A 26,175-nucleotide genomic window follows, 5' to 3' on the forward strand; every position below is an offset into this window, starting at 1 on the left:
ATTTTTGTTCCTTAAAGATAAGCAGCTGCTTCTTCTTCACAGCACTCTGATGGCTCTTCAAGAAGAGTTTCAGATTTTATTTTTTTTTAAAAAATCATAGTTGTACAATGTCTCTCTTTTTTTTTCCTTTCTTCCTCTGTGTATGTCATTCTTCTATTCTCCAGCCTCCTTTTTCTCAACAATTTGTTTCATTGAAATTCTACTTCTGCTTGCTAGGTTTGTATTTTTTTAAAGAACAATCCATTAATCATGATAACCTGCAGGATAGTAAGGTATTCCTTGAGCCTCTTCACCTTTTGCTAGGAGGAAGACCAGCCTACACTTTGAACATAGGGAGCAGTTACTTGTCTGCAGGAGACATATGAACATCACACAGTTGTTATGAGTCACTCCAAATTCCTTTCTGCTTTCTGTACGAATTGAGATTGTGAGCCCCACTTTTCACACTTTTAGTGGGTTTTTCCAACTCTCCTTCTACTCACTTAGTTCAGACCTTTCTAGACTTTTGTCACCAGGACAACTTGATGGCTTCACCTAACTTTCTCTTCTTTCACTAACCTCCTATTTGTTTTATCTACTTACTCTTGCCTTAGCATCTACCTTCTAAGACAAGGGTAGTAGCATGGTAATTGTAAGACACTTTTACTATTTTTCTATCAGGAGGTAAAGAGATAAATCTAACTTAACCAAGAAGGGAAAAATGAAGGGGAACAAGATGGTCAAACTATTAGTAATGGAAGAGCTTTGGCAGTTTCTGGAGGTAGTTTTTTTTAATGTATATTTTCAGTATCATGTGGCATCCTTATGTGCGAGTATATAAAGAAGTCAAATGTAGAAAGTTACAAATAATAGGCATTTATTTTACAGACCATAATAAAACAAAAGTGATAAATGGATAATGATCTAAATTCTCAGATGTCTCTGAATTCCTTATGTTCATTGTTTCTTCGAACTGTCTGTACATAGACCTACCAGTTAGTGCATACTAAAGACCTCTGAAATGTTTCTACCAGTCTGTAATGGATGATCTTTTACATTGTAAGTAATTCAATTCAACAAGTATTAAGCTCTTACCGTGTACGTGCTAGGTACTATGCTAAATGCTGGAAATGCAAAAAAACAAGAAGGTAGCATGATATAAAGGAAAGAATGGAATCTACAGGCAGAGGAACTGATTGAAATCCTGGTGTTGCCATTTGCTAACTGTGTATCCTCAGACAAGTCACTTTATCTTAAAGGACTCAAGGGATTTCAGGGGTTATCTGGTCCAATCCCCTCATTTTACAGAGGAGGAAACTGACATCCAGAAAGGTAAAGTGACTTGTCTGAGGATACAAATATAGGAAGAAATGTCCCATATCCATAGTAGTTTGTAGGAAGCAGCCTACCCCTCAAACCCTGGAAACAAAGGGAGTGCCTATCAATTGGAGAATGTCAAAAGAAATTGCTTTATGTGGATTTAATAGAACATTATTATATTGTAAGATATGATTAATGAAGGGTTCAGAAAACTGAGAAGACTTATGAACTCATCAAAGAGAAGGAATTAGAAGCAGGAGAACAATATATAGAGTGACTACAATAATGTAAATGAAAATGTCATTAGAAGGCAGCTGAACTAAAATGAAATGTGTTGAGCAGTACTAGCTCAAGAGGACAGATACACCATCCTCCTCTTTGTAGTGGGGTTGGTGGCGACTGTGTCAGACACTATGTTGGGTGTTTTTTCCTTAACTGTTTTTCTTTGTTACAAGAGAGGGCTGTGTGTAGAGTGAGGAGGAATATTGGAAAATTACTGTGGTGCAAAACACACCAAAAAAAATCAATACAACTTAAAAAAGAAAATAAAAAGTTTCCAAAATATAGCTCCAGAAAACAAAGATAGGATTTGGACCACAAGCCATAGTTTGTTGACCCTGATCTAGAGTATTGTGTTAAGCTCTAGTTACCATGTTTTGAGAAGAAAAATGGAAAGGAAACAGGCATTTATTAAGTGCCTCCTATGTATGTGACTATCTAGTGATATAAATACAAGCAAAAAGAAAAACAGCTCCTGCCCTTACTGAGCTTCTGTTCCATTGAAGGGAGACAAAGTACAAAAGGGAATGGAAAAGCGAGAGAGTGGGGTTGTTGAGTAGCCTGGAAGGAGTGGTTTAGAAGTCTGGAAAATCAGGAGTAGGGCTGGAAGGGAATAAAGGCAGGGTGGCCCCAGGCCACCAAAATTACCAAAATGCTGGCAGCAGGAGGAATTCAGCAGTGTGAGAAGGCTGTGGGCCTGGTAAAGGGATATTCCAGAGTGGGAAGAGCACAAAGGTAGTTGGATGTTTCAGAGGGAGAGATATCACAGCTACTGAGGGAAGTTCCCGGATGAGACTGCAGGAAAAGCTTGGTTTTGAAGTCTGGAAGTTTGTTGACAAGCGGAGAGCATCCAAAGAAAGGACAGTAAGATGGTAAGAAATCGTGAGGCCATTCTGAGGACTGACCAGAGGAACATGAATGTTTCTCATAGAGAAGAGAAGACTTAGGGAGTATATTTGTTCTGTTTGACCTCAGAGGGCAAAACTAGGAGCTTGTGAGGATAAGGTAGATGGCTAAAGCATTTATTAAGGCCTTGCTACTTACTGGGCACTGTCCTAAGTGGTTGGGATACAAAAACCAGCTAGGTAAACAATTCTTTTGTTCAAGGAGATTGCATTCTAGTGGGGGGAGACTCATGAAAGGGAGCCAGAGGCAGGGATGTATATGTGAAGATAGGGTGTGTAGATGATCTGGAAGTGTTTAGTGGGGCAAGGAGTGCTATGCTGTAAGCATGCGAAAGCCAAAGCTGGTCTGTTAAGTTCCAGAGCCATTCCAGGGTCACAGTCCAATTTTCTGGTGGAGAGGAGATGGGTATGATGGCCCCATTGGAAACCAAATGGGCTAGAAATGGCCAGAAAGTGCTAAAGAAGAGAATTTAGGTTTAACATAAAGAAAAGCTTCCAAATGATTAAAGCTGACCAAAAGTGGATAGACAACTAGATAGATAAGAAGATTTGAATTTGAATCCAGTCTCTAACATTTCCTAACTAAATTCCTGGGAAAGTCTCTTAACCCCTCTAAAGACTATGTTTCCTCTTATGTAAAGTGAAGATAATAAGAACCTCTATCTCACAGGGTTGTTATGAAAATCAAGTGAGATTATGTAGATAAAGCATTTTGCAAAACTGAAAGAACTATTTTATTCTCTTCTTTACATAGGATAGATTCAAGTAGTCCTAAAACAAGTTGTTCAAACTATTACGCACTTAATCATTTTATAGGTTCTATCTTCATGTGAATCAGTTCCTGAAGTTCTAAGTTTCAGACAACCCACTTAAAAATAAACGCTGGGAACACAATACATGTATGAATTGAGGGTTTCTTGTATATTAGGAGAGGAAAAATCCCTAATATATCTAAGTTATTTATTTGTATTATTACTGTTTCTATTTTCTTAAAACTTATAACTTGACTTAGACACATTATTTTTTCTGTTTTCATGGCATTTCCTTATATTTTTACTCACTTTTCAGAAATGTATCTCCATTTCATTAAGAAATTATCCTCAAGTAGCATAAGTTCTTAGAGTTGTTTTTAGAAAAAAATTTCCACTACAACAATCCCAAAGGGTGTGGTGGGTGAATGGGGAAGGTTTTTCCAAGACAGAAGTCTGTGAGGGCTTAGCATAGCCCCTTTTGTGCTTTTTTAAAAAAAATTTTGATTTTTTTTTTGCCCCTTTAAAATTGCATGCTGGATTCACCTTGGTCATAAATTGACCCTTACCTTATTTATAGTGGCTGTTTGTTAATGATTTTGGTGTAAAACACCGAGAAATTAATTCGTGTGATGTTTGTAAATGTAGTAAATAAGTGTTAAGTTTTGTGAACTTAGTGGTATTAGAAGAAAAACTGTTTTGGAATTAACCCAGCACAGTATTCACAGCATGATGATGACATTTCCAAACCAAAACTAGGTATGCTGTATTTGTTGAATGAATCAATTCATCAATAAATGTCAAAACTAAAATAAGCTAAGAAAACTCATGATACTCTTACTGAAATTTCAGATATCCCATTTGTAATTGTGTAAAGGTTAACCTCTGGGGGCAGGTAGGTGGTTCAGTGGATAGAGCACCAGCCCTGAAGTCAGGAGGACCTGAGTTCAAATGTGGCCTCAGACACATGAAACTTACTAGCTGTGTGACTCTGGGCAAGTCACTTAACCCCAATCGCCTAACCAAAAAAGAAGGTTAACCTCTGCAAACTAACTCTTGTTTTTTATTTTGTGATGCAGGTGGCAATAAAAATCATAGATAAATCTCAGCTGGATGCAGTGAATCTAGAGAAAATCTACAGAGAAGTCCAAATAATGAAAATGTTAGACCACCCTCATATAATAAAACTCTACCAGGTATGATTTAAACTTTCCAGTTTCAGCTCTACATTTTATTACAAAATTAATCTGTTAGTTTTCTGAACTGTAAAAGAAAAAACTTTGCTATTCAGTTGACTAGGTGTGATATTGCACATTATTAGAATTATCTCTAAATGGAAAATGTTGAGAGAGTGAAAACCACTGATATTCTTCTACATCCAGATTGGACCTGAGGGTATTTTTATAAATTGGACTTGATATTTTTGGTGAACATGTCTAACCAGTTATGAGTGTGGTAGCCTCACAAAACATTTAGGTAAGGTGTCCATGGTATGGACATTTATTTTGTCAGCATTATAATACTTTGATAAAATTCTAAAGTTTATATAGTTTATGACATATGAGTTCATTATTTATTTTGGTGTAAAGTCTGGAAATGGCTAAGGCTTGCATTTATTTTAAATGATGTTATCAGATGTGCTTACTAAGATGTGTTTTTAAAAGGAAAATATCTGCTTTTTCTTAAGAAAATGCACCCTTTAGTGTCAAAAGATGATGTTATAATATATAACACTTTCAAGTTTTTAGCCATTGATATTTGGCCTTTTTTGTGTTTGAAAATTGTTTTTCACCTATGTATAACAATGTGTTAATATTATATATGCTTTAGTATAAAAGAAGGTGTACTCCTCAAACTATTATATATTCTCCATCTACAAAAATGCGTTATAAAAATCACATAATGTCAGAGCTGGAGAAGACCTGAAAGATCATGTAGTTCAACCCCGCTCTCTTATAGATGAGAAACCTGAGGCTTAGAGATTATAACATGGCTTGCCAGAGGTCTCACAGTTTACTAGTAAGTGGTAGAACCAGGATTCCAAGCTCTTAAATGAAAGCTGTGATGATGGACAATATCCAATATAGGTAAGTCCAAAGTAAAAGAAAAGAAGGCTCAAGCTTGTGGCTACCAGGGAACTTCTGCTACGTTCAAGCAGTGACAGAAGCTTCCCTCCTTCAATTCTAAGAAATTCACTAATTCAGGTTAAGTCCTGAAAGATCTACTCTTGTTGCTTATTTCTACCTTTCTTGATCATCTATTATTGATAAGCTGGAGAATGTCCAAAGAATGGCAACTAGAATGGTAAAGGGCCACAACACAGGATCAGTTGAAGGAAATGTGTAGGGTTGTAGGGCCTTGGAGAAGGGAAGACCAAGGGAGGACATGAAATATCATGATACCACTTGAAGACAAAGATATCTTCAAGCATTTGAAGGGATATCATGTGAAGAGGGAATAAACTTGCTATGTTTGACTCTAGGGGTCAGAGTTAGCAGCAGTGGGTAGAAATTGCAAAGGGGAAAATTTATACTTGATGTCCAGAAAAATTTCCATTCAGAAATGGAATGGACTACCTCAGGAAGTGGTGAGTTTTCTTCCTTGTTAGAAGTCTTTGTGAAACTGGATAATCCCTTGTTGGGTATGATGTAATCAAGATTCTTTTTCAGATATGCATTGGATTAGATTACTTTATGAGGTCCCTTCCAACTCTGAAATTATTTGATTCTTTTTATCTGTAGGAAATAGGTGGAGGAGAAAAAGAAAGGTAAAAGGAGAGGGGTCCTTTTACCTAGTGTTTTTGCATTTTCTGGCAGTGAAAACTCTTAGGATTTTTAAAAGGGTTAGTGCTTGCTTTCAGAGCAAAGAGACCTAGAAAAAAAACTATTATTTTTCTATTTGAGCTGGGGAGGGGAGGAAAATTGGTCTGAAGCAGCTGGTCCAACCTCCTGGGCTTCAAAAAAAAAAAAGGAAAGAAAGAAAAGAAAGTGAAAGGGAATCCATCCCAAATGAAAAGTGCCCTTGGAGCACTTTATGCCAAGTGGAGACCAGTTTCCCTACATAGCTCCTCAGCTTTGCTTACTGTCTCTCACCATTCTTTTCATTCTTTCCTCTGCTCATGTCCTTGCTGCTGCCTCAAATCATGGAAACCATGTGATAACTTAGAGTTTTGAGAGTTGCAGTCTTCTTGTTGGGGTTTGATTACAGGATAGGGCACTGTAGGTGTGTTCCTGGCATCCCAAGTTGATATTCAAAATGTATTTCCTCCTGTAAACTTTACTATACATAGTGTGAAGGGTTTATACGATACAGTACTCTGCTCCAGGTACATTATGAATTAAATAAATTTTTGTGGGATGGCTTGGGACCCAACAACTCTTTAGAGCATTGTTCCTTTGGGAAAATGTGTTCCAAGGACCTAACAGCCAACTTATGAATGAGCTTTTAGAATACAATTCTTTCATAAATTGGAACTGCCTGTATTACCTTCCTGCAGAGTCTTGCTTTTCTTTGGCTATTTTTAAAGATGATAATTAGAAGCAACTATTCAAATACTTTCAGGATTGTGGTGAAACTAAAGGCCAAAGTAAGGGCAGACATTACCAGTGAGTCACACATATAATTTTATCTTAGTTGAACTGGAGAAGTTACAGTCTCGTTAGTGTCTGACTTGTTTAGGCCCAACTTGTAGGTAGCTCTTGCATTGTTATAGTCTGATTCTTGGAGGACTGAGCCAAAGTGACTTACATTTCACAGGAAAAATCATTTTCAGCAGCAGATAGCAGCAAAGTTGTAGTCTTAGTAATAAGCATAATAAAAGAATGAATAGTGGTAAACAGCATGTGTTTTACATCATGAATACATACAAATCATCTTTCTAAATAGGCAGAGCTCCAGAAGCCAAATTTTTATAGTATTACTTTTCTAAGAAATGAAGGTAAAATAATCATAGAAACACAAGCAGCAGGACGACAGAGAAGAAGCTTTAAGGTGGTCTCCTTGAATTACATACTGGGTAGGTATATAAAAGCAATATCACAACACACTGATCAATTGGTGGGCATTTATCAAGTGCCTGCTTTGTGTCGGGCGCTATTCTAGATGCCGAGGATACCAAGACAAAAATGAAACTGTTTCCTCCCTAGCCAGACTAACCATTTTACCATTTTCTCCCACTTCTCCCTTGGGATCCACTGTGATGGCTTTTGTCAGTGGAAAAACAACAGAGACAATAAGTTGTTCAGTGTTGCATATGCCCTTTCTCATTAAGTCAATAAGAGAATGTGCTGCAAAATAGACATTCAGGACTTCTGGCATGCAGATTCTTCATAATACTGTAACATATCAAATGATCGGGTGCTTCATCATAGTCAGCTTTTCCATTCATAACTTTTTAAAAAGTAGTCTTAATTAAGGAGTCACATAGACTTTGATGTGGTCATTCCTCATTCTTTCCTATTAAATTAATGTGGAATTCTTTATTAAATAGGTAATGGAGACCAAAAGCATGTTGTACCTTGTCACTGAATATGCCAAAAATGGAGAGATTTTTGGTAAGCTTCTTTCCTTTTATTTTTTTGTATGAAAAGTTTTCTGAACTATATTGTTTGACTAGAATACTGTTAATCAGATGCTTTGATGAATAGTTAGCTTATATACCATTCATGTGTGTGGATTTTCAAATAATTGGAATATAATAAAATGTATCGATCTTTCTTTAAGGATATAAAACACATTTTGTTAGGCAGGTTCTTTGACCTGTGTTGCAGAGATTGTACCATTCAATACTGGAAACATTTTTTGAATTTACATGAAGTTGGGAGGATTTTTTTTCTCCCACCCCCTACAGGAGTGAAACAAAAAAGTTGTGGCTTCAGGTGTTAGATTTGTAGTTTTTGAAGTGAGAAATGGACACTTAGGTTGTATGTATTTTGTTCTAGAAGTTAAATAAATTCAAAAGTCTAAATTTTTTTTAATTAAAAAAAAGCTTAGGTATATAATTATAATTCTTTAAAGTCTTTCAGAGTACTTACATGCATTTTATAGATTGGAGACTGAGGTTCAAAGGAGTAGAAGTGATTTGTGTAAGGCAGATTTAACACCCTTGCCTCTGACTCAAAGGTCAACATTGCCAACTTTGCCCTCTCACTTCTGTACACTTCTGGTCTGTTTTTTTAAATTTACTTTTAAAAGTGTAATAATAAATTTTCAGCTCTGGTTGTGAGTATTTCACCTAACTTTCAGGAAATATAGTCTATCTTGCCTTCATCCCTGCCCTTGTTTCTTTTGTTGGAAGTTATTCTTTTTTTAAGGTTAATTTTCTTTTTGAGGCTTCTTAATAGTTTTTCTTTCCTTCAGTAGACAATTAATTGTATGTCCACTATATTTTATTATATCTGGGACCCTCTTACCTAGGTATTGTTGTCTTTGATCCTGATATGATGATTATGTGATGGAAACCCAGTTATTGTTTCAGAATTGTTTTGGAATGGAAGGATTTCTCATGGTAAATTACCCAAGTTCTGACATTTAATAGGATAGCTTGAATCTTATTTTCTTAATAAACTTTTAACAACTAGGAAGGATTCAATACAGATGTTGTTTTACTGTATTTTAAAGTTCAAGAGTATGATCTTCTGAGTTTTATGTTTAGTTTGTATTTAACACAGAGACTTTTTTGATATTTTTTATCTCAAAACTCACCAAAAAGAAGTAACTGTCTCAGGTAAGATGTGATTACCTTGCAAATAGGGTGCTAGAGATTGGTGTTTCTTGATGTGACCTTTTGGTGTGGGTTTGGATTACATTCTTTTATATGAACCAAACTACAATTTGGGCATTAGTGTATAAAAACTGTTTTTTTTTCATGTAAAATTTTTGGTATGACAATGAAGCTTAAATAAGAAAAGAAGGGTTTTATTTATAAAAGGAAAACTTGAAGTATTTTATAAATAAGTGACATGAACCTAATTAGTAAAAAATGCTATTTTCAATTTTTTGTTGAAATAATTAAGTTGAATAAGAGATTTGATACTACTCATACCTCTTTACTTTTACTTCTCAGTGAAACATGCTGCCTAGAGGATAGATGTTTGTTTGTTTTACCCCAAAATATTTAGTTATCTTCTTCAGCCTTTAATTCTTTTAACAATTTTACTTGTTTCTTTTTTAAAGTAATAGCTCACATTTATATAGTTCTTTACAGTTTATGAAGTATTTTTTCTCATAAAACTGAAATATAGGCAGTATTAAGCTGTTATATGTAAGGTATTGTGATAGGTGAGGTGAGTAAATCATGGTCTTGCTCTTGAACTTACGATCTGTTTGGAGGATTAAGACATATACATATGGTAATGTGTGGGGAGTGCAGCTTTAGAGGGGTACATAGTGCTTTCTGCAAGTTCAGAGAATGTAGAGATCTTTTCCAGCCCAGGAGATGAGGGAAAAGGCCATAGAAGAGGTTGGTATTTGATCCAGGGCTGAAGAATGGGTAGGATTTTGATAGGTGGAGATGATCAAGTGGCAACAGGTAAGGCTGAGGCTTGAAAATTTGTTTTTATTTGTTTTGGCACAATCTCTACTCAATAAACAAGCTTTTCCTCTCCCCTTCTCATAATTCCTCCCCTTAAACAACAGTTAAACCAAATGACAATGTATGTAACTTTCCATTCTTACAATTTACCATTTCTTAACAGAATGGAAGTATGTTTTTGTGTTAGCCGTATGGAACCAACATTACTTGTTATATTTGGTCTAAATTCTATTGGATTTTAATGTTCTGTTCATTTTCATTATTGTAGCAATTATATAGATTCTCATCCTGGTTCTGCTTTCTTCACTTTTCATCAGTTCAGAAAATCTTTCCATCCTTTCAGTTCTTCATATTCTTTGTTACTTATAATGCAGTAATATTCAATAACATTTATGTACTATAATTCAGTCATTCTGTAGGTGAGGGCACAGACTGTATTTCCTGCTTTTTCTTACTATGAATTGTATCAGTGTGCATATTTTGCTATATATGTACCCTTTTTTCCTGTCATCAACTTTAATGGGGTATAAATCCAATTGAGAGATTTCTGGATCAAAAAATATGAATGATTTAGTCACTGTCATCACATAATTTCAAATTGTTTTTTAGAGTGATTGGACAAATTCACAGGTCATCACTAGTATATTAAGGTGCCTGTCTTCCTGTAGTACTTCCAACATTGATTGTTTCTCCCTTTTGCCATTTTTGCCAATTTGATGGATGTTGTAATTTCTAGGAATTCTTTTGTTATACATTTCTCTTATTACTAGTGATTTGAGACATGTTTTTATGAAGTCATGTAGAGTTTGCCATTCTTCAATTCACCAATAAGAGAAATAAATAAATGCGAATTAAAACAACTCCTAAAGTCTTCCCCTGGAAGAATGGGTAGATGAGAACAATTTGTTCCAATGGCTTTCCTGGCCAACTGAAGCAGGCACTATGGAGTTCAGTTAGACATCAAAGAAGCTAAAATCATCCACAGCATTCCAGGCCATCACCAGTCATCCTGACTTTTGTCTTGCCACTGGACTTTGATAACTCTGGAAGAGAGAATGAGCTGACAACTTTGTGCAACTCTACCTCACTTAAATACAGTTCATGAGAAAGTCAAGATATCATGATGTCATTGGTCCTCTTTGAGAATGAAGGACAAACAATATAATTTGAAATTTAGTAGTACTAGGCATCCTTCATTCACTTACACATTTTATATTTATATATAATATATATTTTATACTTAACATATATGCAGTGCCATTTTAGATGGATTTGGGAGAGATATATATATATATAGATATATATCTATATATATATATATCTATATATAGATATATATATATATGTATATATCTATATATATATATGTCTATATATATATATATATATCTATATATAGATATAGATATAGATATAGATATATATATACACACACACACATACGTGTGTGTGTGTGTGTGTGTGTGTGTGTGTGTGTGTTTGTATTTCCATCCATCCCACCTGGCTGTTCTCCTGTACTTCATCATCTCCAGAAACCCCACATTCTGCAAGATGAAATCAACCAAGAAACTTGTACCTCCTCAGGTCATTTCCCACTGGGGCTATAAGACTTCATCATGGCCTGGCCCCACAACCATCCCCTCATATGCCTTAGGTAACCTCCTGCACCTGCTTTTCAGCTTTTTTTATGTGTTGTCTCCCTCACTAGATTGTGAGCTCCTTGGGGGCGGGGACTATCTTATGCCTTTCTTTGTATCCCTAGTACTTAGCACGGTTCCTGGCACATAGAGGAACTTAATAAATGTTTATTGACTGACTGACCCATATAATTTTGAGATCTGGTGATGCTAGGGATTCTTTATTTCTCTTCTTTTTCTTTCTTTTTTTCTCTTTCTATTGGAATTTTTTACGTTTTGTTTCTTTCTATGAATTTTCTTATTATTCTAGCTTTATAAACATATATTCATATATATGTCTATATGTATATATATATATATATTTGATATAACACCAAATCCACATATTAAATTAGGTATTATTGACATTTTTATTATAATGAAATTGTTTGGTCATAACATTAACTATCTTTCTCAAGGACTTCATTTATTTCTGAATAGGTTGTTGTATTTGTATTTATAGATGTCCTTTAAATGGAATTTCTCCTTGTATTTTCATAGAATGGAATAAGCATTTATGTAATGCCAGCTATGTGCCAGGCACTGTGCTATGCCCTTTTTACAGACATCTCATTTCATCCTCATAACAGTCCCATGAGGAAGGTACTAGTATCATCCCCATTTTATAGTTGAGGAAACTGAGGCAAATGAGTTAAATGACTTTTCCAGGCCAGTAAGTGCCCGAGACCAATGTCTTCTGGATTCCAGGCCCAGCCCTCTGTTCAGTGTGCCACCTAGCTGTTTGCTACCAAATGCACAATCCATAAAATTGTCATTTTCCTCATCTTTGCCAATCTGATGTAGCTTTGGAGTTGCTTTAAGTTGCATTTCTCTTGGTGGTTTGGAGCTAATCTACCTCACAGGGTGGTGGTGAGGGATCCTCATCGCTATCAAAATAATATTCCTAAAGCACAGGTATGACCATGTTAATCCCCTGCTCAATAAATGCTAATAATTCCGTATTATCTCTAGTATTTATGAACTTTTCTGTTTTGCATTTAATATCCTTCACAACCTGACTCCAGCCTATCTTTCCAAGCTTACATATTACTCTCTTATATATTATATATTACTCTCACTCACACTAAATACACTAAACTGGCCTTCTGGCTATTTTTCACATGCCATATTCCCATTTCTGGTCTCTTCTTGTGAACACACTGTTCTCCATGCCTGAAATGTACCCTCTCCTCACCTCTACCTCTTTGTATCCCTGATTTCCTTCAAATCTAAATTCAAATGCCATCTCCTCTGGGAGGTCTTTTCTGATCCCATTTCTTCTCTCCCCCTCCCCCCAACTACTAGTACTTCCCTTTTCACTTTGTCTGTTTAGTTTGTATGCATTCCATATTGCAGAGCTGGTAAAACACTGGTACAAAAATGTTTGTTTCCAAGGAGAAGCTTGAGGTCATTAAAGGAGCTTTACAATTTCCTGAAGGCATTCCAACCTTCTCTCTTTTCTGTTGAATTCTTAGTCCACCTCTTTTATTTGAATTGTCTGCCCCAGATATACATAGTGGTGGACAAGCTCTCTACATCTGGCAAGTGTGTCCTGAGCAAGGTGCTTCTTGGGTTTCTTTGGTCTCCTTTTTAATGGCATTTGATTTAAATTTTTTAGACCCTTGTAAATTATTATAATTGTTGTCAGTGCTCTTTCTGTTGTCCATTACCCATTTTCATTACCATTTACTGGTTTAAATAGTTTAGAATTCAGTTAATTCAATTGCATCCCATATAATTTTCTAACCTAACTGCTAGCTTTTTACTAATTCTTATCTTGGTTTTATCAGTGATTCCCATATCAATAAAGAACCTTTTCCTGTCTTTTAAAATATAATTAGCTTGATCTTTGTATGACTTTTATTTGGTTATCATGATACTCAGGGCCTGCAGATTCTTTTCTCAAAGAAAATATTCATGATGTAAAGCCATGAACCTTCTGTATAGTCTACAAGTCTTCATTTTCTCTCATTCTTTCTTCTTGCCTTCTGACAAATTTTCACCATTTCCACCCATCCCTACCTTTGCACTGAATTACTGAGTATCAAAGTGTGTATTGATTTAATTTGGAGGGTCCTACCAAGTTCTTTTTAGAAATTTTCCGCTTCATCTTCTACGAGTAATATTGAGGCATAGCTGCAGTTATTTTCATGATGCTCTTTTTTGTAAATACATTGAAACACTGCAATACATATATCCCCTGAGATAATGCCTTGTTGCTTTGGACATATGCTAAAACCAATTCCCTTAAACCTCCTAAACCTCTCTTTTTCTCTCTCTCTCCTTTACAGAGGGACGTTCCTACAAGGAATACCATTTAACTGAAACTTACTTCTTTTTTCTGGTTTTGCTTATAGTGATAATCCAAGAGTGATATAATCAAGTTTCTCCAGTATTAGGTTCGCTTGTTAATTTGTTGGTCAATGGACAATTATCTTACACTTATAGTGCCAAGAGCCAAGTTAAAGTTTATAGATGGTATAAAAACTACATTATTCTTATCAACTTCCTCCTCCTTTTTTGTCACATTGCTACCATTATTGCAGAAACAGAAGGGGACCCCATAAGAACAAGGACCATTTTATGTTTTTCTTTGTTGCATGAATTTCAGTGGCCAAATAATTCATCACCAAATGGCAAGCCTACTAGGGATGAGTCTCTCCATATTTAGCTAGGCTAAGCAAACTCAGTTTGTTGCTATATTTAAGCCTTTCGTCAACATGAAAGGCAGCCAGTCAACTAGCATTTATTAACTGTGTGCCAGGCACTGTGCTAATGCTGGGCATACAAAAAAAGGCAAAGGACAGTCCCTGTTTTCAAGGAGCTCACAGCCTGGTGCAGGAAACACCATGCAAACAGTTCCATGCAAAGAAGATCTATGCAAAGGATGGCACAGGCTAAATTGTAAATGAGAGGATAGGTACTAATTGTAAAGGGGATAAGGAAAGGCTTCTTGCAGAAGGTAGGACTTTAGCTGAGACTTGAAGGAAGTTAGAGAAGCTCAACAGTGGAGATGAGGAGGAAGAGAATTGCAAACATGGGGCATCTATAGCCATGAAAATGCTCCACATTGGAGGAGACAGAGTGTTATATGTAAACAAGAACGAGGAGGTCAGTGTTACTAGCTCAAATAGTACATGGGGGACAGGGCCAGAGGTGAAAAGTGCAAGAAGACTGGTAGGCTAGGAGGGAGCGAGGTTATGAAGGTCTTTATACACCAAACAGGGGGTTTAATATTTGAACACTGGAGTTGATTAAATGGGGAAAGGAAATGGTAACATGGTCAGAAGTTTAGGAAGATCAATTTAACATTTGAGTGGAAGATGGATTGGAGTGGGGAGAGGCTTGAGGCAGGCAGATCCACCAGCAGGCTATAACAATAGTCCAGGTGTGAGGTGATGAAGGCCTATACCAGGTTGGTGGCAGTGTCTGGAGAGATGTTACAAAGATAGAAACTATAAAACTTGGCAACTGATTTTGATATGAAAGGTGAGAAATAGTGAGGATGACACCTAAATTGTGAACCTGAATGACTGTGAGAATAGTGCTACCTTTGACAATAAAAGAGAAGTTAGGAAGAGGGGAGGGTTTTAGGGAAAAGATAATTAATTCCGTTTTAGAGATGTAAGACTGGAGGTCAGTAGAGAGGTTATAACTCAACAAATAAATCTGAGAATCATCTGTATAGAGATAATAGTTCAATCTGTGGGAGCTGAAAGGAACACCAGCTGAAGTAGAATGGAAGGAAAAGAGAAGAGGGCCCTGGACAGAGGTTTGGGGAAAGCTCTGGGAGAAGCCATAATTAATGAATGTGACCTGGATGAAGATCCAGCAAAAGAGACTAGGAAGGGCCAGTCAGATGAGAAAAAGGAGAATCAGAGAGAGCAGTGTCATGAAAATCTAGCAAGAAGAGGAACACATCTAACAAAGTCATTTAAATGTAATCAAGATTATAATTTGATTTGCTGTTTTAGATAGTGATTGGTACTGAAGCCTAAAGAAGACTTACTCTTTTCCCTGGCTCCTATAACGTTCTAATAGAAAATGAATTTTACTAGTAAAACCTTATATAATTTATAACTATTAGAGACTCTGATGTTTTAAACCTTTTATATTTTCTTAGTTGGTCATAAGTACAGTGGGGGGTACCCCAAGACTTCTTGAAATAATTTCCTGTATTTGTCTCTGTATTTACATGATGTGAATGGTGCAAAAATCTTAGGGTGGTCTCTTGGTTCAAACAATTTGGGCACTGTTCAAACAATTCAACCATGGGGACAGTCAGCAGATTCCAGCCCATAATTAAATTACCCTGGGATTTTGTTTTCAGATCTTTGCTCCTTGATATAACTATCTCTCCGGACCAAGCATGTGCCTGAGGTTTGTTAATTCATTTCCTGTCATTCCTGCAGTGGTAACATACTAAGCTGCTGGCACTGGAAACTTTAGAAGGGCCTTGTTTGATCCTAAAATACCTTTGGCTACTTGGCTGCTCAGTAATAGGACCTGCCAGGCAGTGAAGTTACATTAGGCTACTAATTTACAGCTTAAAGACTTTCTTCCAGTTAGTTTTTTCCATCATCTCCAAAATGATTCTGTTTTTAACTATTAGAACAATAATAGTTTAGCTTAATCTAAACCAATGTGAATGTAATGTAGATTTTGATATCTTCACGTTGTCAAAGCACCTAATTTTCAGATGGTAGATGTTATTTTTGAGTACTCTTCTGTGTAAACAGTGGTCTGCTTGTGGTTTAGTAGTCTGGATTAGATATGATCCCAGCTTTCAAAAATTATAGAATCTAGTAGGCTCATTTACTTGCATGCATCCTTTTTTGCTTATAGATTGCCAGATTAGTTAGTATTCTTAGTTTAAAATAAATTTTATATACCTTTTAAGTCAGTGTGATACCTTAATAACAAGAATTCTAGGGAATGGTTGCCAAATGTCAGAAGTACAGGTAGAAATTGTGATCCAGCTCAGTTTATTAAGTGTCTACTTTGTGCTAGGAGTTCAAGGTACAAGATGAAGGCAGAATAGTCCCTGCCCACAAGAAGCTGACATTTTACTGTGGATAACATTTATAGAGATAAACAAAAAGGAATAGGGATAGGGATCGGACTGTTATTTTATTGATATAGGAAAATTCTGGGTGAAGACAATCTCTCTTTGTCAGTGTAAGTCAACACTTTCTCTGCAATTTATGGTCTTAGAGAGTTGTCTAGACCCCTGAGAAGTTAAGTGACTTGCCCAGGATTACCGAGTTTCAGGAAGGAGAGAGAACTGACAACTGGAAGGATTAGAAAAGGCCCCCAAGTATGTTGTATTTTAAAACAGTGGAGTCAAACTTAGATAGAAATGTGGGCCACAAAATCATATGTAAGGATCCCTGCTGGCCGCATATTGACTTAGAAAACTACATTAATGTTACCCATATTCTGTTGTATTTTTAAAATTTTTTGTTAAATATTTTCCAATTGCATTTTAATCTGGCTGGACTACTCTGGAGTGTCGTAGGTCTCCCTGCATGGGTTTGGCAGCTCTGCTTTAAGGGAGCTGATGGAATCTTTGAAGTAGAATTGAGAAAGGAGTATTCTGGGTATAAACAGGAACACCTTTTCTGAAACAGGACATGGAAAGTGGTGACAGAAGCAAGATATTGAAAGTTGTACAAAGAACAAGTTAACAAGCTGCTTTAACCTCAGTGTTGAATGCATGAATGGCAATAATAAGAAATAAGACTAGTGGTATAATAGAGAGCCATATTGTGCAGGGTTTTAAATGCCAGGTTGAGGATTTTGATTCAAGAGTCATTAGAAAGCCACTAAGGTTTCCTGAGTAGTGCAGTAGCATGGTAATATTTGTGTTTTGAGAATCTCAATTTGGCAGCTGTGTGGAGGAGACACTGGAAAGAGGAGAGACTGAAAACAGAGGAGCCAGTTATGAGACTATTACAGTAGTAGTTCATGCCAAAGGTAAGCAAGCACTTATTAGAAAGAGGCTGTTTGAGTAGAGAAGAGGGGCCAGATGTATGAGATTTTGTGGAGGTGGGCTCTATGAGAACTGACAACATTGGATTTGGAGGGTGAAGGAATAGGAAGTGTCCATGAAGTTGTGAATCTGGAACCAAAACAAATAGGAAAGTTTGAGAGAGAGATGGGTTGTTAAGAAAATATAATAGATTCCAATTTTGAGATGTTGGGGTTAAGATGCTTATGGCACATCCAGGTAGAAATGTCTAGCAGATAATTTTTTTAAAAAAGCATTTATAGGAATTAACAACTTGTTTTTTTTAATACAAATTTATTTATTTTTAGTTTTCAGTATTCACTTCCACAAGTTTTTGAGTTCCAAATTTCCTCCCCCACCCCAAGACGGCATGCATTCTGAATACCCCTTCCCCTGGTCTGCCTTCTCTTCTATCTCTCCCCCCTCCCTTCTCTTATCCCCTTCCCCTTCTGTTTTCCTGTAGAGCAGGATAGACTTCTGTACCCCATTTCCTGTATTTCTTATTTCCCAGTTGCATGTGAAAACATTTTTTTAAAACATGTGTTTTTAAAACTTTGAGTTCCAAATTTTCTCCCTTCCTCCCTCCCCACCCACCCTCATTGAAAAGGCAAGCAACTCAATATAGGTTGTACATGTGCAGTTATGCAAAACACTTCCTTAGTAGACATGTTGTGAAAAACTAACTCTATTTCCCTTAATCCTATCCTGCCCTCCCATTTATTCTATTCTTTCTTTTGACCCTGTCCCTCCTCAGAAGTATTTGCTTCTGATTACCCTCTTTCCCAATCTGCCCTCCTCTCTATCACCCCCTGCTCTCTTGTCCCCTTCTCCCCCTATTTTCCTGTAGGGTAAGACAGATTTCCATACCCAATTGAATGTGTATGTTATTCTCTCCTTAAGCCAAATCCTATGAGAATAAGATTCCCTCATTCCCTCTCACCTTCCCCTGTTTCCCCTCCACTGTGAGAGACTTTTCTTTTCTGTTTTTTTTTGTGAGATAATTTACCCCATTCTACCTCTCCCTTTCTTCTTCTCCGAGTATCATCCTCTCTCATCCCTTAATTTTATTCTCCAGATATGACCCCTTAATCTTCAACTCACCCTGTGCCCTCTATCTATCTATCTATATATACATACATACAATTTTTTTTTCAACTACCCTAATACTGACAAAGTTCTCATGAGTTACAAATATCATCTTTCCATGCAGGAATGTAAACAGTTCAATCTTAATAAGTCTCTTATGATTTCTCTTTCCTGTTTACCTCTTCATGTTCCACTTGAGTCCTGTATTTGAAAGTCAAATTTTCTATTCAGCTCTGGTCTTTTCATCAGGAATGCTTGAAAGTCCTCTATTTCACTGAATGACCATTTTTTCCCTGAAGGATTATACTCAGTTTTGCTGGGTAGGTGATTCTTGGTTGTAATCCTATCTCCTTTGCCCTCTGGAATATTATATTCCATGCCCTGTGGTCCTTTAATGTAGAAGCTGCTAAATCTTGTGTTATCCTGATTGTGTTTCCACAGTACTTGAATTGTTTCCTTCTGGCAGCTTGTAATATTTTCTCCTTGACCTGGGAACTCTGGAATTTGGCTACAATATTCCTAGGAGTTTTCCTTTGGGGATCTCTTTCAGGAGGAGATCTGTGGATTCTTTCAATTTCTATTTTGCCCTCTGGTTCTATATATCAGGGCAGTTTTCCTTGATAATTTCTTGAAAGATGATGTCTAGGCTCTTTTTTGATCATGGCTTTCAGATAGTCCAATAATTTTTAAATTCTCTCTCCTGGATCTATTTTCCAGGTCAGTTGTTTTTCCAATGAGATATTTCACATTGTTTTCTAATTTTTCATTCTTTTGGATTTGTTTTTAGTGTCTTGATTTCTCATAAAGTCACTAGCTTCCAATTGCTCTATTCTAATTTTTAAGGAAGTATTTTCTTCAGTAATCTTTTGGACTTCCTTTTCCATTTGGCCAATTTTTCTTTTTAGGGCATTTTTCTCCTCATTGGCTTTTTGGACCTCTTTTGCCATTTGGGTTAGGCTATTTTTTAAGGTGTTATTTTCTTCAGTTTTTTTTGGGTCTCCTTTAGCAAGCTGTTGACTTGTTTTTCATGATTTTCTTGCATCACTCTCATTTCTCTTCCCAGTTTTTCCTCTACTTCCCTTACTTGCTTCTCAAAATCCCTTTTGAGCTCTTCCAAGGCCTGGGACTGATTCATATTTTTCTTGGAGGCTTTGGATGTAGGAGCTTTGACTTTGTTGTCTTCTTCTGGTTGTATATTTTGATCTTCTTTTTCACCAAAGTAAGATAATATAGTCTGACTCTTTTTCACTGCTTGCTCATGATCCCAGCCAATTACTTGAGTTTTAAACTCTTTGTTAAGGTAAGAGTCTGCTTCCAATGTGGAGAGTGTACTGTCCCAAGCTTCAGGGGTTTGTGTAGCTGTTTTCAGAGATACTTGTAGGGACCTGTAAATTTTCAGTTCTTCCAAGGTGGTATGATAAGGGGCGAGGTGTTTACTCCTTTCCTGGCCTGTGACCACAAGTATTCCTTTCTGTCCTGTAACTGTGAGGAGGGGTTCCTCTCCACAGCCACTACAAGCTCCACCATGCCAGTGCTCCTCCTCACCCCAGCACCGCCGCCCAGAACTGTGACCCAGATCCACACACGGGCAAAGCAAGAGATTCCTGCCTCAGCACTGGCAAAGAGATCCCTGCAATCCCTCTCTGATCAGCCACTGGATTCCCCCTCAGTCTGTGGGCCGGAAGCTCAGGAAGCAGCTGCCCCCCCAGGGCCATGCTCTTGGGGAATGGAGCTGAACCCGCCTTCCTCTCTGACCACCAACAGAAACAGACTTTTTCCCACTGACCTTCTAAGTTGTCTTTGGCATTCATGGATTGAGGAGTCTGGAAACCTCCACAGCTGCCCACGATTCAGTCCTCTGAGGCCTACTCCAGGTTTGTTGTGGCCTGTGCACCCATGCCGCATTGTGCTGCGCTCCCAGCCCGGCGCAATACACCTTTCTGATCAATCATCCAGGTTGTCTTGGGCTGGAAATTTGTTTCACTCTGTCTTTTTGTGGGTTCTGCTGCTTCAGAATTTGTTTAGAGCCATTTTTTATGAGTATTTGGAGGGGTTTGGGGGAGAGCTCAAGCAAGTCACTCTGCCATCTTGGCTCCGCCCCCAACAGCTTGGTTTAAGAGGCACAAAAAATAGTGAAGAACATAATACCTTAAAAAACAGAATTGGCCTAATGGTAAAAGAGGCACAAAAATTCAGTGAAGAAAAGAACTCCTTAAAAAGCAGAGCTGCATCTAGGAAGGAGAAGAGAAAGGGAACCACAATTCCATGGTAATCTCTCCACCGGTCAGCTGAACCCGCCTGCCAAAGAAAATGGAGAACAACTATTGTGCGCCATTAAACTGTGAGCTCCTCAAGGTCAGGGGGATTGTCTTCTGCCTCTTTGTGGATCCCCAGCTCAATGCTCAAGTGCTCAATGGGCACTTAATGAGTGTTTTTTTAAATTAAAAAAAAAGCCTTTGTGAAATGTTTACTGTGTGTGAGACACCGCCCTGAGCCATATAAATACAAGAAGGTGGCCCCTGCTCTGGAGGAGCCATATCCGGATAGAAGGAGCTGCAAGTCAAATGCAAAGCCCCCGTGGTCCTGAGAGTGCAAGTGGCAAAGTAAGTAGTATGTGTGCTGTTCTGAGGGCTCTCGAGCTTATGTACTCATTAATGGCATTTGGTCAGCATTTGACATTGGTGGCAGGAGCGATGAGTGTCTTCTCCACAAGAAGAATCCCCTTGATGATTGCTATAAGGGCTGAACTGGAATCAGGGCTGCTGGTGTGGAGACATAGTAATTCTCCTAGCCGTAGGGCTTAGGATCCTGGCCTGTCTCAGTCAGGGTCTGAGGGGAGACAGTAACTGAAGTGGCCTTGACCTGCCTGCCGTGTGCTGCTTCCTTTCTCCTCCTGTCTCCCCTTTAGGATGCCTTGCTGCTTTAGCTAGATTGGAAGGTAGTTATCAGATGATGGAGTCGGGGCAGTCTCAGCCCTTTTTCCACAAAGGTCACTCCAGTAGTGATGGCTGCTGAAAGCTAGCCTCATACTCTGGATATTACTGCTGTTCCTGTGGCTCTTGGGTTTACCTGCCCATCAGTGGCAGATGTTGGTGATATGGGGCTCAAGGTCCAAAGAGGTACCAGAACTGGGTATACAATTTTGGAAGTTATCTGTGTAGAGATAGCAATCAAACTCTTGGAAGCTGATAAAATCACTGCGAGAAAGGCTGTAGAGTCAAAAGAAAAGTGGGCTTAGGAAAGAACTATGATGATCCTCCAGATGAGTCTAAGAGGGAATATTCATGCATATAAGAGGGGAGGGGTGGTGCTAGAATGTTTCAGGGTTGGAAGAGATCCTAGAGACCATCTAGTCCAATCCATACATGAGAAAAATCCTCACTATAACATACTGAGAAGTGGTCATGCCTACCCTTTGTTTGAAGATGTCCAATGGGTGGGAACTCACCACTTTCCAAGGCGTCCCTATTCCATTTTTGGGTAGCTTTTATAATTAGACAGTTTTTCCTGACATCAGTTTTCCTCTGAGTAACTTCTGTCTGTTGCTCCTAGTTTTGTCTTCTGGGACCAAACAGACATGTCTGGTCACTCTTTCCACATGATAGACTTTCATTCATACATCTGAAGCCAGCTATCATGTCTCTCTCCCCACTTGGCCCCCAGGTCTTCTTTAGGCCAAACATTCCCAGTTCTTTAAGCTGATCTTAATATGTCATGGACTCAAGACTATTCACCATTTTGGTTGCTCTATTTTGGATATTCCCTATCCAATCAATGGTAGACCACCAAGAAAGGTATACATAGGATTGGGGGGTCTTTTAGGAATCAAACTTTGGGTCATTGGTGTCAGAAGCTATAGAGAGAATAAAGACTAAGTAGAATGAAGACTAAGAAAAGGCAATTGGGTTCAGCAGTTAAGAGGCTATTGGTAATTTTGGAAAGAACAAGTTTTGTCCAATGCTGTGGTCCAATTGCAGAGAGTTAAGGAGAGAGTAGGAGGTTGAGAAAATGGAGATTAAAATATGGATAACTCTTTCTAGGAGTTTGGCTGTGAAAGTGAGAAAGGATACAGGAGAATAGATTGAGGGGTTGGCAGGATCAGTGGCAGCTCTTTCAACAACAAGGAAGATCTGGGCACAAGTATAGGTGGTAAAGGTGCTAAATAACAAAGAGATGAGAAAGGGAATTTTGAGGAGAAATGAAAAGCAGTTTCTTAAGGAAGACAGGAGAGAAAGATAAACTTTTTTGAAAGGAAGCATGGCATGGTAGATAGGGAGTTTAGCGTTGGAGTCAGGAAGACTTGGGTTTCAGTCTTGGCCTCTGACACCTACTAGCTGTGTCACCATGAACAAGTTACTTAACCTCCCAGTATTCAGATGACCTTTTAAGAGTTATAAATTGATGGTTTGTAGCTCTGCATCAGTGGAGGGAGTTTCCATTCTGGGAATTCTCTACGTCAATGAAATCACAGTCTGCATGTGTACATACATACATAGATGTTGTACATAGATACTTTAATCAGAATTCCTTTTGAAGTCTTAAACTAACCCTCAAAACTAGTGATTTTGAATTTAAGGTTCCAATATCTCTTGACTTTAATTTCTTCCAGCACACTCAGAATAGGATTGTGGAAGTGTATAGATTGTAATCAGAGATAGCACTCCTACTTTCCAGATCCTAAGCATGTTTGAGGAGGATAGATTAGACCTCATCTTTGATCATTTAAACTTTATCTGATGATCAAGAATCATATATAAAGTTGGTCCAATGTTCAGAATTAAGTAGATAAAAATAAATCTTCAGCAATATAATGTGACAGTATTTTATACACATGAAATTTTGTGTTGGTTGGAGGAACAGGGAATGCTTACCCTAGAGAAGAGAAAACTCAAGGCAGACACGAGCTGTATTCAATTATTTGAACAGTTGTGATATGGAGGAGAAATTAGCCTCGTTCTGTTTGTTGCCTATGGTAAAACTAGTAACAATGAGTGTAAAAATTTCCTAACAATTCTAGCTGTCCAGAAATGGAAAAGGCTATCTTGAGGGGCCTTCCTTGAGGTCTTCACTTGGGCTGGATGGCCATTTATTGAGTCTGTTATAGTGGGAATTCCTTTTTTGTAAGGGTTGGATTAGATGGTCATGGAGAGTCCTTCCAGATCCCAAATTCTGTGAAATCCTGGCTCTCCTGTTTACAACTACTAACCTTGGGTGGATCCCTTCATCTTTCTGGACCTCAGTTGCCTCATGTGGAAGATGAGGTAATTACTCTTACCCCATACAACCAATAAATTGTGAAATTTTGTCATTTCTTCCTTCACAACATCACATATTCCCTTCTTTCCACCCATACAGTCACCGCTCTGGTATAGACCCTTATTACCTCTTCTCCAGACTATTCCAGTATCCTCCTAATTGGTCTCCTACCTCAAGGCACTCCCTACCCCAGTCCATCATCTGTCAAAGTGAGGGATGTGAGATGAGGAAGGGAAAAGAGGGAGTTATCAGTAGTGGCCTGAAGCTTTAGTCAGGTATGAGATGGGGTCTTCAGCATAGAGGATAAAGGGAGGGAGTCTTCAAGAGAGAAGAAAAAGGTTGGAACTTAGGCTGTTGTGAATGGGATGGGAAGTCATCTAGGGAGTATTCATAGGATTTCCTTGCTGTAGTGAGGGCCAAGTTGAGATAGGTTAGTGTAAATTTAAAGTAGACCCTCTCTGCACAGTTTTGCCTTTTTCTTCAGTTCCATTTAGTAATGTGAGTAGGAGTAGAGGAGGTAGTAATGAGCAATCCAGAGGTGGATTCTGAAATCAAGGTGGTGTTGGCAATAGGACAAGGGAACAAAGGTATTAAGGGTAGAGGCTTGTATAGAGCAGGTTTCTTAACCTGGGGGTTATGAATTTTAAAAAATATTTTGATAATTTTCAGTATAATTGGCTTCTTTTGTAACCCTGTGTATTATTATACGTTTAAAATATTTTTCTGAGAAGTGGTCCCTAGGACTTTTTCAGCTTACCAAAAGGGTCTATGACACAAAAAGGTTAAGAACTCCTCATGTAGAGTTTGGATTTGATAGATACCATTTCAGGTAATCATTAATTATTAAAACTGAGGCATTGTGGGTAAGAGGGCTGGATATGGAGTTGAGAGGGGACTTGGATTACCACGTCTTGCTTCGGATGCTTCTCCCAGATAACTCTCTAAGATTAGAAGTTACAGTTGAGTTGCCAATGTGCTTTGGCCTCAGGAGTTCCCTGTACCTGCAGAACCAGGTCTGTCTAGATGAGAAATCAGTAGCCCTTTGAAAACAGCAAATTAATTCATGGAGCTTTCTCTTTTGTTGTAAAACTTATCCAAACAAATGTAAAAATACTTCTCAGGATTAGATTTGACTACTGGCATTTTGGCAGGTTTAAGTGAGATAATGATCATTGCCAAAAATGAAATATTAGTGTTTCTACAACAATTATATGTGAATAGGTAATACCTTTTCTAGGCAGGAATATGTATGATTACACTCAAAACAGCAAGAGATCAGGATGTTGGTATGTCTCTTTGGTAATAGATATTCCTGGACTGAGAGATCAGTTCTGTGAAACTGAAGAGAAGTAATATTTATACTTGTTGATTTGAAAACATGTTTTTCTTGCACAGTGTTTTTAAATCAAAATGTAATCTATTATGCAAATGAATTGGTAAACATTGCCTTCCAAAGTAAAGAGAAATGACAAAATGTCCATGAGAAAAGATGTTATAAAGTCTGAAAACTCTTCAGAAATGGGAGGTACATATGCTGGGCCTGTGGATATAAAATTAAACCTTTCAGTAGAGTGGAATTTGTGATTATTTCTTTTGTGAAGCCTTATTAGGCTCAGCAAACTGTGTAGATGATCTTAGTTTTGTAGACATCTCCGGTCTCTGGTCATAATTTTTTGTTTTGTTTTTAAATAACAGCTCACTTTTATAAGCACTTTACATTTTATAATGTATCTTTCTTACAATAACTTTGTAGTTATCAGTAGCAGGCAAAGAATAGCAACATGTGATTGGACAAATTATTATCATTTTTAAAGTATGGTAGGATATAATAGAACATCTTGAATCATAGTGAGGAGGCAGACTATAGACACCAATATTGTTTAATTGCTCTGGACGTTAGTTTTTCCGACTGTAAAAGTAAAGGACGTGGACCTCTGAGGTCTTTTCTAAAAAGTCCCATAGTTCTGCAAAAGTCTTAGGAAAGAATCCCAATGTGAATAAATCAATAAAAATCTGTGGTACAGAAGAAGAGAATATTGGATTTGGAGTCAGAAAACCTGGTTTCAGATCCCACCTTTATCACTTATGTCCTTTGTTACTTTGGGGAAGTTACTTAATCTTTCTGTGCCTCAGTTTCCTCATCTGTAAAATGAAGGTTTAGAATATACTCCTACAAATATTCTTTTGGATGGTTACTCAGTGGTCTAAGTCATCATTCTTGCAAGTTTATTCCATTTTTGTATCCTAGTATCATTGATATGGAGCTGGAAAGAATCTTAAAGGCCATTTACTCTGATGCCTTCATTTTACAGACGAGGAAACTGAGGCACAGAAAGTCTCTGGGGCAGCTGGGTGGCACAGTGGATAGAGTACCAGCCCTGGA

At 37.6% G+C, this 26,175-nt stretch overlaps 1 protein-coding gene across 1 annotated transcript in view; it reads left to right on the forward strand.

Moving 5' to 3' along the window:
- Nucleotides 1–26,175, forward strand: part of SIK2 (salt inducible kinase 2) — a 165,581-nt gene that overhangs the window by 24,550 nt on the left and 114,856 nt on the right. Inside the window, exons 2-3 of the mRNA XM_020989792.2 lie at nt 4,312–4,428; nt 7,722–7,785. Coding sequence (XP_020845451.1) covers nt 4,312–4,428; nt 7,722–7,785 — 181 coding nt within the window. The remainder of the gene's footprint in view (nt 1–4,311; nt 4,429–7,721; nt 7,786–26,175) is intronic.

The sequence above is a fragment of the Phascolarctos cinereus genome, unplaced genomic scaffold, assembly GCF_003287225.1.
Source record: "Phascolarctos cinereus isolate Bilbo 61053 unplaced genomic scaffold, phaCin_HiC Scaffold_726;HRSCAF=1367, whole genome shotgun sequence".
Classification (NCBI taxonomy): Eukaryota; Metazoa; Chordata; class Mammalia; order Diprotodontia; family Phascolarctidae; genus Phascolarctos; species Phascolarctos cinereus.